The sequence below is a fragment of the Phascolarctos cinereus genome, unplaced genomic scaffold (assembly GCF_003287225.1).
Source record: "Phascolarctos cinereus isolate Bilbo 61053 unplaced genomic scaffold, phaCin_HiC Scaffold_1;HRSCAF=81, whole genome shotgun sequence".
Lineage (NCBI taxonomy): Eukaryota > Metazoa > Chordata > Mammalia > Diprotodontia > Phascolarctidae > Phascolarctos > Phascolarctos cinereus.
In genome coordinates this window covers 57,650,366-57,663,912 of record NW_027555514.1, presented here as the reverse complement: position 1 = coordinate 57,663,912, position 13,547 = coordinate 57,650,366, and the positions used below count along the sequence as shown (strand labels likewise).

The 13,547-nt window shown below is 35.3% G+C and overlaps 1 protein-coding gene across 1 annotated transcript in view; it reads right to left on the bottom strand.

Moving 5' to 3' along the window:
- Positions 1 to 13,547, bottom strand: part of PLXDC2 (plexin domain containing 2) — a 495,943-nt gene that overhangs the window by 230,697 nt on the left and 251,699 nt on the right. The window contains 1 exon segment of the mRNA XM_020966887.2: positions 2,887 to 2,956. Within this exon segment, the coding sequence (XP_020822546.1) occupies positions 2,887 to 2,956 (70 nt within the window).

The following is a 13,547-nucleotide window of genomic DNA, read 5'->3' as shown; positions in this document are numbered from 1 at the left end:
TTAAGTAGTCACATGGCAAGTAAGCTGTCCCAGTACCATGACACTGCCCAACTCCGTCTGCAAAGGAATCCTAACCAACAGGTGTTGAGTATAGTTTTACGGTTTCTGCAAGGAAGACTGGGCTCCTTAGGACAGCAGTATAACAGAATGAGCACTGTATCTGAAATCAGGGGACTTTTATTCACACATTGCCTGAGTTACATACTATTTGTGTAAACTTGATAAAGCACCGAATTTCTCGATAAAAGGAGGGGAACTGGCACTACACAACTTCTGAGAGATCCCCTCTGATTCTAAATTTTTGGTTCAATGACCAATCTGTTTATTCATATTTGAGGACACTTCCTAGAGAGAATGATTATTGAAGCAATGGCACTGCTTTCAGGATCAATTTGGGACAAACAGTTCCAACCTAGAAACCTCAGGACAAATATCTTCATGGGAAGGAGACTTTTAATTTGATATAAATTCCATGAAGCAGAAAATGAAGGGCCTATGTACCCAAAGGGCTATTATAAATACCTAAATTAACTACAAAGGACATATGAAGAAAGTGCTATCTACATCCAGTGAAAGAAGAACTGATAAACAGATATACAGAATTATTTTACACACACATATTCCTATTTGTCTATTTGTCTCTCTCTCTCTCCACACAAACACACACACATATATAAATATATGTAGACACAAATAGGGAGTGCGTGTAAATATATATACACATACACATGCATATAAACACACACATACACCTATTTGTGTCTAATATTAACCATCTCTCAGGCCAGAGGAGGGAAGAAAAAAAATTACATGATAATTATGTTATATATTTGAAAGGAATAGTGAGTTGTATATAGTAGATTCGAAGTTTCATGTACAATCATCTTTTTTTATTGTATTATGTTATGGAAATGCTTTTTTTATTCCATAAGTTAAAACATAAAATAAAAATATTTCTCTTAAGGTATAATAATAATGATAATAATAAGTATAATTTTTTATAGCACTTAGCACAGTGCCTGGAAAATAATAGACATCATTTAAATACTTATTCCTCTCCTTTCCCTTCAAGATTAACAACAGCAACAGAGAACTAGCTGTTAGAACAGAATGTGGCTAATTAAATCTCTGGAGCAAAGTAGAGTAGGGTGGAGAGTACAGTATTACACATATATTATTTCCCCCATTTTACAGATTAAGGAATGAATGCTCTGTAAAATTTAAATGTCTTTTCTGAGTTCAGTGACAGCAATGCTCTTTCTACAAAACTCTGGTGCCTCTCATTTTATTTAGCTTGTAATAGAAGGATCCTTTCCTTTTGTGTGTCTTCCTCATTTGGTTCACAAGCAAAAGATTATGAATAAGTTTCTTCCAATTTTTTGAAATGCTTTAAAAATGATGTGGGGGATTAAACAAATACAGTAAGCAAATCATGTTAACTTCAGACTTTTAAAGAAAGTAAGTTGTCTTATCTGCTTGGTTTTTTGAGGGAGGTGGCATATGTGTTCATATGTATGTGTGTGTATATGTATGTGTGTATATATGCATGTATGTATATATGCACACACATGTGTGTATGTATGTGTGTGTGTATGTGTGTGTATGTGTATGTAAAAATTCATGTGACAGTAAGATCTATTACAAATAACATTTTCTTTTCTTGTAGCCCTAACCAATTACAATCCCAAATCAGGGTCCCAGAATCACAAAATCCCAGAATACAGGGGTTGGAAGAGACTTGAGCAGCCAACTATTTCAACCCATACCTGGAAGAAATCTCTACTAATACATTTCTAAGTGATCATTCTTATGATTATAACTTATTCCTTCCAGTCTTTGGAAGATTGCCTAGGAGAGGAAACCTACTGCCTATCAAAGTAGCCCATTATACTTTTACACAGCTCTAATTGTTAGAATCTTTCTGATCTTAAGCCTAAATTTTTTTCCTTATAATTTTTACCCATTTCTCCAAAGTCCTATAGATTTTCTAATTAAGATGTACCAAAAATGAGCAATATGAGTCTTTGGCAAGATGTCAAACTTACCCTCTGAAAAGGGAAAATTGATTCAAAATAATGGCTATTTAGGGTATAGTACTTGTTTCTGTAACCAAAAATAGGAGTGGTACTCTTGTTAGTATCCTACAATTCATGTACTCACTTCTGTTTCTTTCTATTGCCTTCCAATTTTCTCTTGTCTTCATATGCCTCCTCTTCTTCCTTGTCCTCTCTACTTTTTCCCTCTCTGGCCCACCAGTAGCAATCCATGGGTATTTTGCTTAGTTCTCCTAGTGATACTTAGGAATAAAAAGGATGCTGTCTTCTTGGCCAATCCATAGGAAAGGATAATTGCCTTGGCATAGTCCTTCCAAGCTTTATACTGACCTCCAAGTTTGGGAAAGTGTATAATTAGGAACGCTAATGCCAATTTTGTAGGTTTATTTTCAAGTGAATATCACAACTGAGTTGTTGGCCAGCATGCGTAGATTCAAAGCAGAAGGGTGGGGGAAGTGTTTAAAGGATCAACACATTTACATGGGGAATGAACACAAAAAGTATAATGTCACTAGCTTTCTCGGTCTATTTTACTTAATGATTCCATTCCAATTTCCATCAATCAGGTAGACTTACTATTTCAGCCAGGAATGGAATTAAAACTTGGAAGGAAAAGAGGAAAAACCCGAACTGAAAATTATTAATGCTGTCATTTTTTTTTCTACTACAAAGCTTTTCCTGTAATTTAATCCTCTTCTGGATTAATTTAAGTCCTTGTCTTCATAATAGAAAACACAGTCTTTTTCCAACAAATGCTACACTTTTTCTATTTAAATTACCGTTAGTAAAATTTGGGAGTGTATTCAAAGCAAATGGGCAGATATTTACTTACCCCCAGTTGCCACAGTGATTTCACGTAGAAAATGGCCATAAAATGGAAAATCGAAGGACAGATTCACTCTCTGCAAGGAACAACACCAGAAAAAAAAATCAATAATCTACAGAATAGCAAACATAAAATGAAAAGCTTTTAAAAATGTGATGTTCCAAAAGAGTTGAGAAAATGGACCTCTATATTCCGTGTGGAGGTAGGAAGACAAGGATGCAGGATATTTGTTGTTGGACATGAATGATGTGATGGTTGGTTCTATTGAACTTTCCTCCTCTTTTGTTTTTCATTCTTTGTTATAGGGGATGATTAGAAGATAGAGGAGAGGAGAGGAAAAGATTTGGAAATGAAGGTAATACAATTTTATAAAAGGTATATTAATAAAAATGTGCTCTAGTTTTCTTCCTTTAAATAATACCCTCCTTCCTTGGAATAAAGTAAAATAGTCCTTGCTGAAGAAAAAAATGGACTTAGTGGCTTATGATTCTCACAGATAGGCATAGCAATCACCAAGTTTCAAGTCATGTTTGTTACCAGTATTCCCATTGTTTTGCAGACATCAGCTTATATATCCATAGGCAGGTCCATCAGTTATTTGGTCAAGGATAATGAGGGAGAAAAGTAAGTATGAGTAAATTGAATGTTTGATAAAATTTGTTTGAGTCATTGGATGATTTTTATTTTTTTTTCTAGATTCCACTACCGACACAGTTAAACTGGGTTGTATAGATATTTACTTAAAGGCACATTAGGGCTTAGAGTATCTTATATTCTTTCTCTGTACCTTGTGATAAAAAGCAGGCATTTGTCAAGCAATCTCAAAGGATAGGGAAAGTAGAAACAGACCATTTGTAGACCTGTGTGTGAATAGTATAGATCTTTTTTTTCTTCTTCTTCTTCTAAATATATGACTACCCCACTTCTTGCTATCTTTGTAATACAAATGTGTTTCCAGTTTGGCAAAGTGACTGTGATAGAAGACTATCCTTTCTAAGAACTTAAACTGAGAATCACTTAAGGTCAACAGAGAAGCATAAGGCAAGTATGAACAGGCTTCAATGCACTACAAACAATTAGCAAGAAGAAATTACGTAAAGAATATTAAAATATATATGAACAAAAGAAGAAGATGAATTAGTCACAAGGCAAAGATGAAGGCTAAGTGATGGGCAGCTTATGGTAAGCAGGTATCCTCATAATGTCATGGGGAAATACCCCTAGCACGTTGTGCATTCCCGCTCCTCAACTCTGACCAGGGAGACTTTGTGGGAGGATTTTTGATGAGAGTCACAAAGACTGCTATAATATCAGTCTGAATTATTGAAAGAGTTACCCATCTCCATGAGTTCTTGATCCACTTGAATTGAGTATGGCAACCCTGGTGACACCTCTGAAGAAGAGGTTTTTATCAGGTACATTTTAAAGAAGGTTCTCTGCCAGAGTGATGCAGTTCATAACAATTCAAGCCACCAAACATTCACCAAAATAGTCACCATTTGCAAAACATAGTCCTTATAAAGTGATGCTGCCCAAGTAAGTGAAAATGTGGAAGGCTAAAATCTTACTTTCTTCTGTATCTTGAAAGAATTACTAAAATAAAGATCTTTTTCCCCAAAGGAAAGACAGAGCCCTATGGATATCTATATTTACATTATCTAGTTTGTAAAATCTAGTTAAATTAGTTGAATTTTAAAAGAAGTGGCCTAGAAAAAATCCAGGGTATCTCTTGCTATTAATGGAGAAAGAAAGTGAGTTGTAACAAGGGTCTCATGTTGAATAACATGTGACTTTTTAAGCAGAAGGCTTCACAGGATGTATGTGGCAACCTGCCTACCAAAAACAATAGCTAGTATGTGAAAACCAAATGGTTACTAAAGCACTCTGTCTCTGTCTCTCTCTCTGTCTCTGTCTGTCTGTCTGTCTCTCTCTCTCTCTCTCTCTCTCTCTCTCTCTCTCTCTCTCTGTGTGTGTGTGTGTGTGTGTGTGTGTGCGTGCGCACATGTGTATGTGTATGTAATAATAAAATACTAAAAGGACAGGCTTTTAGACTGAATCTAGCCTTTTTAGTATTCAATCAATGATTGGATTCTATAACCATTCAAGTGTTTTTAATGACTTCTTTGGCACGAAATTGATCATTCATGAATTACAGCAACTTTCAATTAGGTTTTCTTTCCTGTTTAATGAAAGCTCCACTTTATACAATGATTTATCATCCCTTTTTCAGCTTTCTAATGAAACAAAAAAAATCATTTTCCACTGTGTTCACTAAAAAGAAAGGATGTTAAAAAAAACTTAGTAAAAATGAGTTGTACATCTGAGTCAGCTAGGTGAAAGGGAAAGAATGCTGTCCCAGAATCAGGATGACCTGAAGTCGTCAAGACATACAGTAGTTATATAACTCTGGGCAACTCATTTAATGTGCATCAGCCTCAGTTCCATCATTTGTAAAATGGAGACAATAACTGTACATACCTTCTACAGTTGCTATGAGAATCATATGATATAACTTGTGTAGACTGTGTTGCAAACCTTAAACAATGTACAGATGCTGGATATTGTTATTGGGGCAAAATGTGCATATAGGAGAAAATGAGTTAAATAATTTTATAAAAGCACTAGATACAGTATAAAGACATTAGATACTAGGTTCTTAAAAGCTGTGCAAAATAATTCCACACACTAGCATCTTTACCAAGCTGGAAAGAAATTAATGCCCAGCAAAAAAATGTGTTAATTATTCAAAGAAACACTGCTACCTCATCAAGAAGATCCTCTTCTTAAAAGAGTTGGCCATAAGATATTTGTGTGCCTTTTGTCTTTCCACCAAGGTAACACGTAAAATTGAACAAATATAAAATAGCCCTTACTAATCTGTGCCTAACTTTTGCTTCTACAGATGATGATGCACTAGCAGAAAAGAACAAGAGATGCAAAGATTTATATTATTTCAGTCAATCTGTTTAAAATACTTATTTATTTGGTATTCTGCAGATGTCAACTTTTTTCCAAAGACCAACAAAGGAATTACAATGAAATGGATCAAGTCACTGGATGTGGAATAGAGTTCTGAATTTGTTCTCTAGGAGGTAAGACAAAAGAGAAATGGGGCACCATGGTCAAAGAAGGAGCTACAAAAGGTAAAGAACCCAAGTCCCACAATAGTAGCCCCCATGTTATAATAATAACTAGAAGACCACCCAACATATTGGAGAAATACCCCCATGTGGGAATTTATGGAAAGCCATGTACAATAATCATTCAAGGATGAAAGCCTAGGGGAAGGAAACTTCAATGTTGTTCCTACGGAAATCATAGCTCCATCAGAGTATAAGAAATTTGTTCCTGAATGCTAAGTTTATAACAGTACAATTCCATATATGGTAAACAGTGACAAGAAAGATTACAAGGATGTCTTTGTTAGAATCATACAAGTGTCAGAACTGGAAGAGTACTTGTATACCATAATTTTTAAAATAATTTTACAGATGAAACATCTAAAGCTCAGAATGGTTAAAGGTTGCCAAAGTTCATCAGTTTCTGAGCCTAGTCCTCCAATATTCATAAATTTAGATTGATAAGTTGCCATGTTTGCTATATATTGATTGCTAATTTTCAAGTAAAACTTTTGATGCCAAAGTTAAATGGAATATAATTGTATCTTTAAGATGCTGCTTTATCAACACTTTCTATATAAATTCTTTCCTGATTATCCTAACCACTTATACCCTTCCTCAAATTACCTTCCTGTTAATCCAATGATTAATTGTGTTTCTGTTTATTTATTCTTTCTGTTTTGTTTTTTATATACTGATATACATACATACACATACAAACATATGTATTTCTATTTTAGTTATTGTACTTTGGATACATTATGGCCAGCATGCAGAGGAAAAAGTGGGATGCCCATTACAATGATTTTCCAGGATTCTGGGGCGGGGGGACAGACTCTTAGTAAGTTTAATGGTATCTCTTAAAGGTCACCTTACAGTGTTTATGATAATAGTGACTATATAATTATGAAATTTTATAGCAAAATAATTTTAGTGGGACAGATGACATATATATATGTATGTATGTGTATAAGTATATGCATACACACACATATATATATATACATATATATGTGTATATATGTATGTATGTATGTATGTATGTATATACTTGTCATCTGTCCCATTAAAATTCTGGCAAGTAGTGACTTTCATTCAATGAATTTGAATGGTACATAGTAGGTGCTTAACAGAGTTTTGATTAACTGATCTTAAATGATTATTCAGTGGTACTTCATTGTCTTGTACATCCGCGTCATTAGTAATAGCTAGAATTTTTTCTAATAGCTATCTCAATCAGTGTGAGCATAGTTATAATGTAAGTGTTAGAGGAATCAGTTGTTACTGTTTTATTTCACAGATTGGTTAGTGAACTATTTGAGGGGAGGGGTTTCCTACTTCCATTTTCCTGTGTTAGTAATTGTACTTTAGATACTTTATGGCCAGCGTGTATTGAAGAAATCAAGTTGCTCATTACAATGATTTCCCCGAGATTCTGGACAGGGGCTCTTAGTCAATAAATGGAATGGCAACTCTTAAAGGTAAACTTATGATGTCTCTGACAAAGGGACTGTATCACCATAAAATTTTACAGCAAAACAATCTCCAAAATGCAATTTTGCTACACACTGGTCCACCTGACTACCACCACAGACACTTGAGTAAATTCCATGAACAAACCAATAGCAATCTGTCTTCTACCTTACACATCAGATAATTAGATTAAAAAACCCCAAAACTTTTTTCTCCTCAAGATGAAACTCACTTAAACAAAAAATAACCTACTTGACAAAAGACATTTTTCCAAAGGAATCATATGAATAAGTCACTGGAATTGAGAAAATATGTAGATACATAAAGAGAAACTAGTAGATGCAATTTTCTGAGTTTTTCAGAAATCTTTTGCTAAGTTTGTATACCAAAGGATTTTAAAAGAAAAAAAAATGAATCATCCCAGGATTTAGGTTTATTAGTAAATTGTTCTTAAAGCTAGGATACCCAACCTTTAATGTTGATGACAGAAAAGACTATAATCCTCCCTGGAACAGCTACATTTTCTGTTGGCTACAGAATGCTGAGCAATTACAGCTATTTAACTTTGTCAGTCTTTTGTAACTAATCAACAGGATCTATCTTAATTCCTTTAAAATAATTCTTAATTCATGTCCCCTATTTTATTTCAACTCCTTTGTCTATTTCTGTTAAAATAAAGTAATTAACTCTTATAAAATCTTAATTTATAAAAGCTCCTAATAAGAGCTAAATATTTGAATTTAGTAACTTTCTAAACCAAATTTTTTTCTTCTTAATCACTTCCTATTAGCCTACAACAACCTTCTATTTTTAGTGATCCAGCTAGATCCCCTGAGGTCTCCTTTGATCTTTTTATCACATTCCCTACTGAAGGCAGTATATGCACATAATTATATTCACCTTTTCTAAATTTTAAAATATCTTTTAATCATACTTCTTTTTGTACAAAACAAAACCGAAGGAAGACATGAAGAGCATGCAGCATAACCTCAGCTATGATATATTACCCTTAATCACTGAGGACTTGATTTCTATGCTAATACTATACTAAGGTATTTGTGGGAGGGTAGATTGGTAGCTGTCCCCTCACCCCCATCTACTGGAGTCAGGAAGACCTGGCTTCAAGTCTGGCCTCTAAAATTTATTGTGATGTGTGGCCTTGGGCAAGTCCTAATCTCTCAGTGCCCAGGGCAAGGACTCAAGAATATAAATGGTAAAACAGGTATGAATCAGAATTGACATTGGGAGGTTTCTCATGGGTGTTCATAACATTGATGAAATCACAGTTCTGTCTCTCTATCCCCCCAAAAGGTCAAGTTTTATAATCATAAATTATAATTTATATTATAATTATCACCAAAATTATTGTAATAATTACCACCCAAAATGACCTATTTTATTCCTTCCTCCACCAAAAAAATATGCAAAATATATACTGCATCATTAATATGGACATAGTTTGAAAACCTTAAAAAATAAATAAATGTTATTTATTTTTGTATGAAATATCTGGATAAATGACTCAGCTTTCTACTTTAACAGTATATCTTATTTTAATCACAGGATTTCCTTTTAAAGAAAGAAAGAAAGAAAGAAAGAAAGAAAGAAAGAAAGAAAGAAAGAAAGAAAGAAAGAAAGAAAGAAAGAAAGATGATAGATGGATGGATAGATGGATAGATGGATAGATGGATGGATAGATGGATGGATGAAAGGATTTTAAGGATACAGAGTCAGATTCTCTCATTTTGCAGAGGAAAATATTCCAGACTACACTGCTGACTCATTTTCATGGAACTTTCCTTTTTCATTCCATAGAGACTTCTTCACTTCCAGAAGTTCACTCTAAACCTGGATTACTTCTTACTTTGGAAATACTCAGGGCAGCTAGATGGCACAGTGGATAAAGTTCAGCCTTGGAGTCAGGAGGTCCTGAGTTCAAATGTGACCTCAGACACTTGATACTAGCTGTATGACCTTGGGCAAGTCACTTAACTCTAACTACCTCACCCAAAAATAAATAAATAAATAAATAAATGAAATACTCCCTTAGCTCACCTGACAGCTAGGTGGCAAAGTGGAGAGAGTGCCAGGCAGGAGTCAGGGGAAAAAAAAATACATCTTCCTTAGTTCAAGATACTTACCAGCTATGTTACTCTGGGCAAGTCACTTAACTTTCTTTCCCTCAGTTTCTTCATCTGTTAAAATGAGCTGGAGAAGGAAATGGCAAACTACTACAGTATCTTTGCCAAGAAAATACCATATGATGAGGCATGATGAGTTGAACATGACTTAAGTGACTGGACAACAAATAAAACCTCACCTTCAGATTGCTGGTTACTTCTAGAATCTCCAATTTAAGGAAGAAGCCCAGGTCAACCAATTATTATTCCTCTCCAGGCTGACCTGCTAACTCACCCCCATAGGTCAATGTCTACCATGCCCTTCACCTAATAAGACTCTTTCCGCTTTTCAGATCCTTATTACATGACAATGTCTTCCTCAATTGGAATATAAACTCAGCGGGACAAAACACTGTTTTTTCTTCTGTTTGTATTTGTATTTTTGGTACTTAGCACAGTACTTAGCAAAAAGTATGTGCTTAATATAGGTCTGATAACAGCCTAATAGGGTGATATCCCCTTTTCTCATTTAATCAAGAGAAAGAATCCATGAAGAAAAGGAGAGCAGTTCAAAATAAGGCAGGATAATGCCCTCTGTTCCCCAGCATCTAATTCGTATATATCAGTTATGAGGATTTAAGGTTGATACCTAGGAAACCCTGATATTTAGAATTGATTTGTACTTACAGGATATTTGCTTTTTGCCTAGTTGTGGCTTGGCTGAAAGGTGGATTTTTGATTTCTCATCATGAGCTAGAGATGTCATTTCACTCAAAAAAAACCTCACTTTGATGGAGTATGATTGGTCAAGAGCAGACCTTCAAGTGAGTCAGAACAAACTTCAGAGCTGTATTTGAGAAGAATCATCAAAGTTAGGATCAGGAGAGCTCTCTGGGGAATAGACCCAACTAAATAGCCTTTGCTGCCACCTGCTACTTGGAAAAGAGAACTTGAGCAAGATAGACTTTGTCTTTCCCCCCCAGCATTGCCTGTTATAGTCTAAGAGGTAGAAACCTCTCTGAACCCAGTCAAGGGAGTACACTTGATGAAGCCCTACAGATACCTGGCTTAGGGTTTTCTGCTTTGACAGTACAGATGGAGTACTAGGCCCAGAGTCAGAAAACCTGAGTTCGAATCTGACCTCAGACACTTACTAGCAATATGACCCTGGACAAGTGTATCTCAGCTTCTTCAACTGTAAAATGGGGATAAATTTTTGCACTTACTTCCCAAGGTTGTTGTAAGGCTCAAACACTTTGTAAAGAGCTTGTTACATAGTAGGGACTTAATAAATCCTTCTTTCTTTCCTTCTTTTGAATAAAAGACTGCAAGATTGTCTCAGAGTTCAAAGTCTGAATTTTAGACAGAGTTGAAGGGTCATAATCAAATCAATTCTATTCTCTTTGATCTCATTTTCATGGTAAAAATTAAGGTGCTGTACTTACAACTAGATAATCCCTAATGTAACTTCCAGCTCTAAGATGATACCTTGAGGTTTGGTTTACTTTTGAGGGGGAAGGACAAAAGGTAGTTTTAAGCCACCTTTCATCCTCCTCCCCCCAACATCTATTTGTTGTAAGGATTATCGCTCCATCAGCAATTAGGATTTCTGTTTGCCAAAAGGGAAGAAGAAACTGATCTTGTACCTAGTTATCAAGAAAAATTAGTTTAAGTAGGAAATTACCCAATTAGGGGGCAGGGGATAATGGTCCTGGTCAGCCTTTCCATCAAACATATCATTGTATTCTGCCTATCCTGCCCTGGAACAAATGAGCACCTTTCCTACCACTTTTCCCAGGCACATTGCAAAGCTTATGCCAGCTGCAAACATGCCTAGTGACAGCTGGGTTAGTGACCTACATTCTTTTGTTTCATACCCCCTAAGAGCAGATTCCTGGGGCATTATCTAAACATTTATAGGGCTTAACATTCACGTAAAAAATCTGAAATTTTAATTGTTCAATCAGTTAACTACATCTACAGATGTAACTACTGGCAAGCAAAGTGACTGGGAAAACAAAAACAAAAACAAAATGCCAAGGAAACTATCAGGAAGGGAGAAAACAAATATTCACAAAATAAGAGCAAAATTAATGTTTTCTAAAGAAATCTTCCACTGTAAGTGACCATTAGAGGAGAAAATATGAGGTAGTATGTTGGTATAGAGAATAGTGATAGAGATCTCCTTTGAAATCCCAAAGTACTACTCTTCTTTAAGCCCAGAATGTGGGAAGCATGTCCCAGAAATGAAATAGCAGTGATGTGTCAGGGTAACTTTTTTTTCCCCCCATGGAGCATATAAAAAAAAATAATGCTATTCCTGCCATAACTAACTTTTTACTCTCTGGGAGGAATTTGACAGGACATGGTCTATTAATCCAGTGGTTGAAAACAGTGAAAACCTAATTAAATGACCAAAATGTTTAGGGTAGGGGGATTGATCAATATGCAAATTTGCTCATGGGGATTTATCATTCTTTTCAGACAACAGTAGTGTTCATTCATTGATTTCCTGAGAAATCCTAGTCTCTTCAGCATTCACTCCTAACTGCATGTAGTATTAAGTCTATGCATTTGCTAGATGATGCTTTTCACAGGAATGATAATGAACAAAAGTAATTTTCACAATTGCATGAACCTTAAGAGTATGTGAAATATTACCATATCCTTTGGGTTTTTTTCACATTGTCAGATTTGTTGTGGTTGTGGAAAGGTAAAGAATCAGGTATCTCCCAATGGCCATGTCTACACTATATAATTACGATAATTCACTTGGCTTTATCCAAATATTCAGTCATGATTGATAGCACTAGTATGTTTGAGAGAGGCAGAGTGAAAGACAGCCATGTGGCTCTTTACGTGTCAACTGGAGTCACTAAAAAGAACTGCATCTAGGCCACAGAATGGAAAGAAACTTGGAGGTCATCTAGTCTCTCCCTATCATATTATAGCTAAGGATACATGGCATACCCAGAGGGATATAACTATTAAGTTTTAGAGACAGGGTCTGGACCCAAATTTTCTTGACTCTAACACAGTCTTCTGTGTACTGCGCCACATAGCTGTCTAAATGTATTAATTGGAAAGCAAAGTATCATACTTTGGATCATTGGAATTGCGCACAAGGATTGTAATATCCGGTCATGAATCAAAGCTTTATTCTTCAGGGATATGAATTAGAAGACTGCTCAAGTCTTTTCTGTCTCTGGGATTCTATCACTTAAAAAGGGAAGGGAAGGTTAAAGCAGTGTGTCTGAAGTATCTCCTGTTGACTAGCTGTCTATACAAGCCAAGTTCTTTTTTTCCAAAAGCCTCTCTATTCATCATAAAACTTTAGAGTGACATCAAAGTGTGCCTGTTAAAATCTGTAACTGGTAGGGATCTTCTGGGTCAGGGCCCTACACAAACATCCTCAGCTGTGGAGTCTGTTCTAATGTTTGACCTTGATGACTTAACTTCTATTATTTTAACTTCCTCTTGCTTTCCTTTGGTTTGACAGGGTTTTTAAATTAAGGTCCACAATCCCTCCCCGACCAAAATATCTGGGGTAAAATTTAAAGTGGTTTGAGAACTAGATTTCTAAAAATTAATTTAATTAATAATTATTTAAGACTTGGAAAAAACTTTGCATGTGTTATCTCATTTTATCCTCACAGCTCTCTGAGGTAGATGCTATTATTAACCCCATTTTATAGATGAGGACACTGAAGCATATAGAGGTTATGTGATTTGCCAAGGATCATATGGCTAATAAGTATCCAAGGCAGGATTTGAACTCAGGTCTTTCTAAACATTCTATCCAGGGAACTGCCTAGCTGCCTGCTACTTCCTCTTAACTTGCAAAAGAGGGATAATGGCTAAATGCGCTTTACCTTTAAGGCTATTTATCTTTTAACAGCTACAGACAGTATTATTTTAACTCAAAATAATGATTCTTTCATGATAGGTTTGCAGG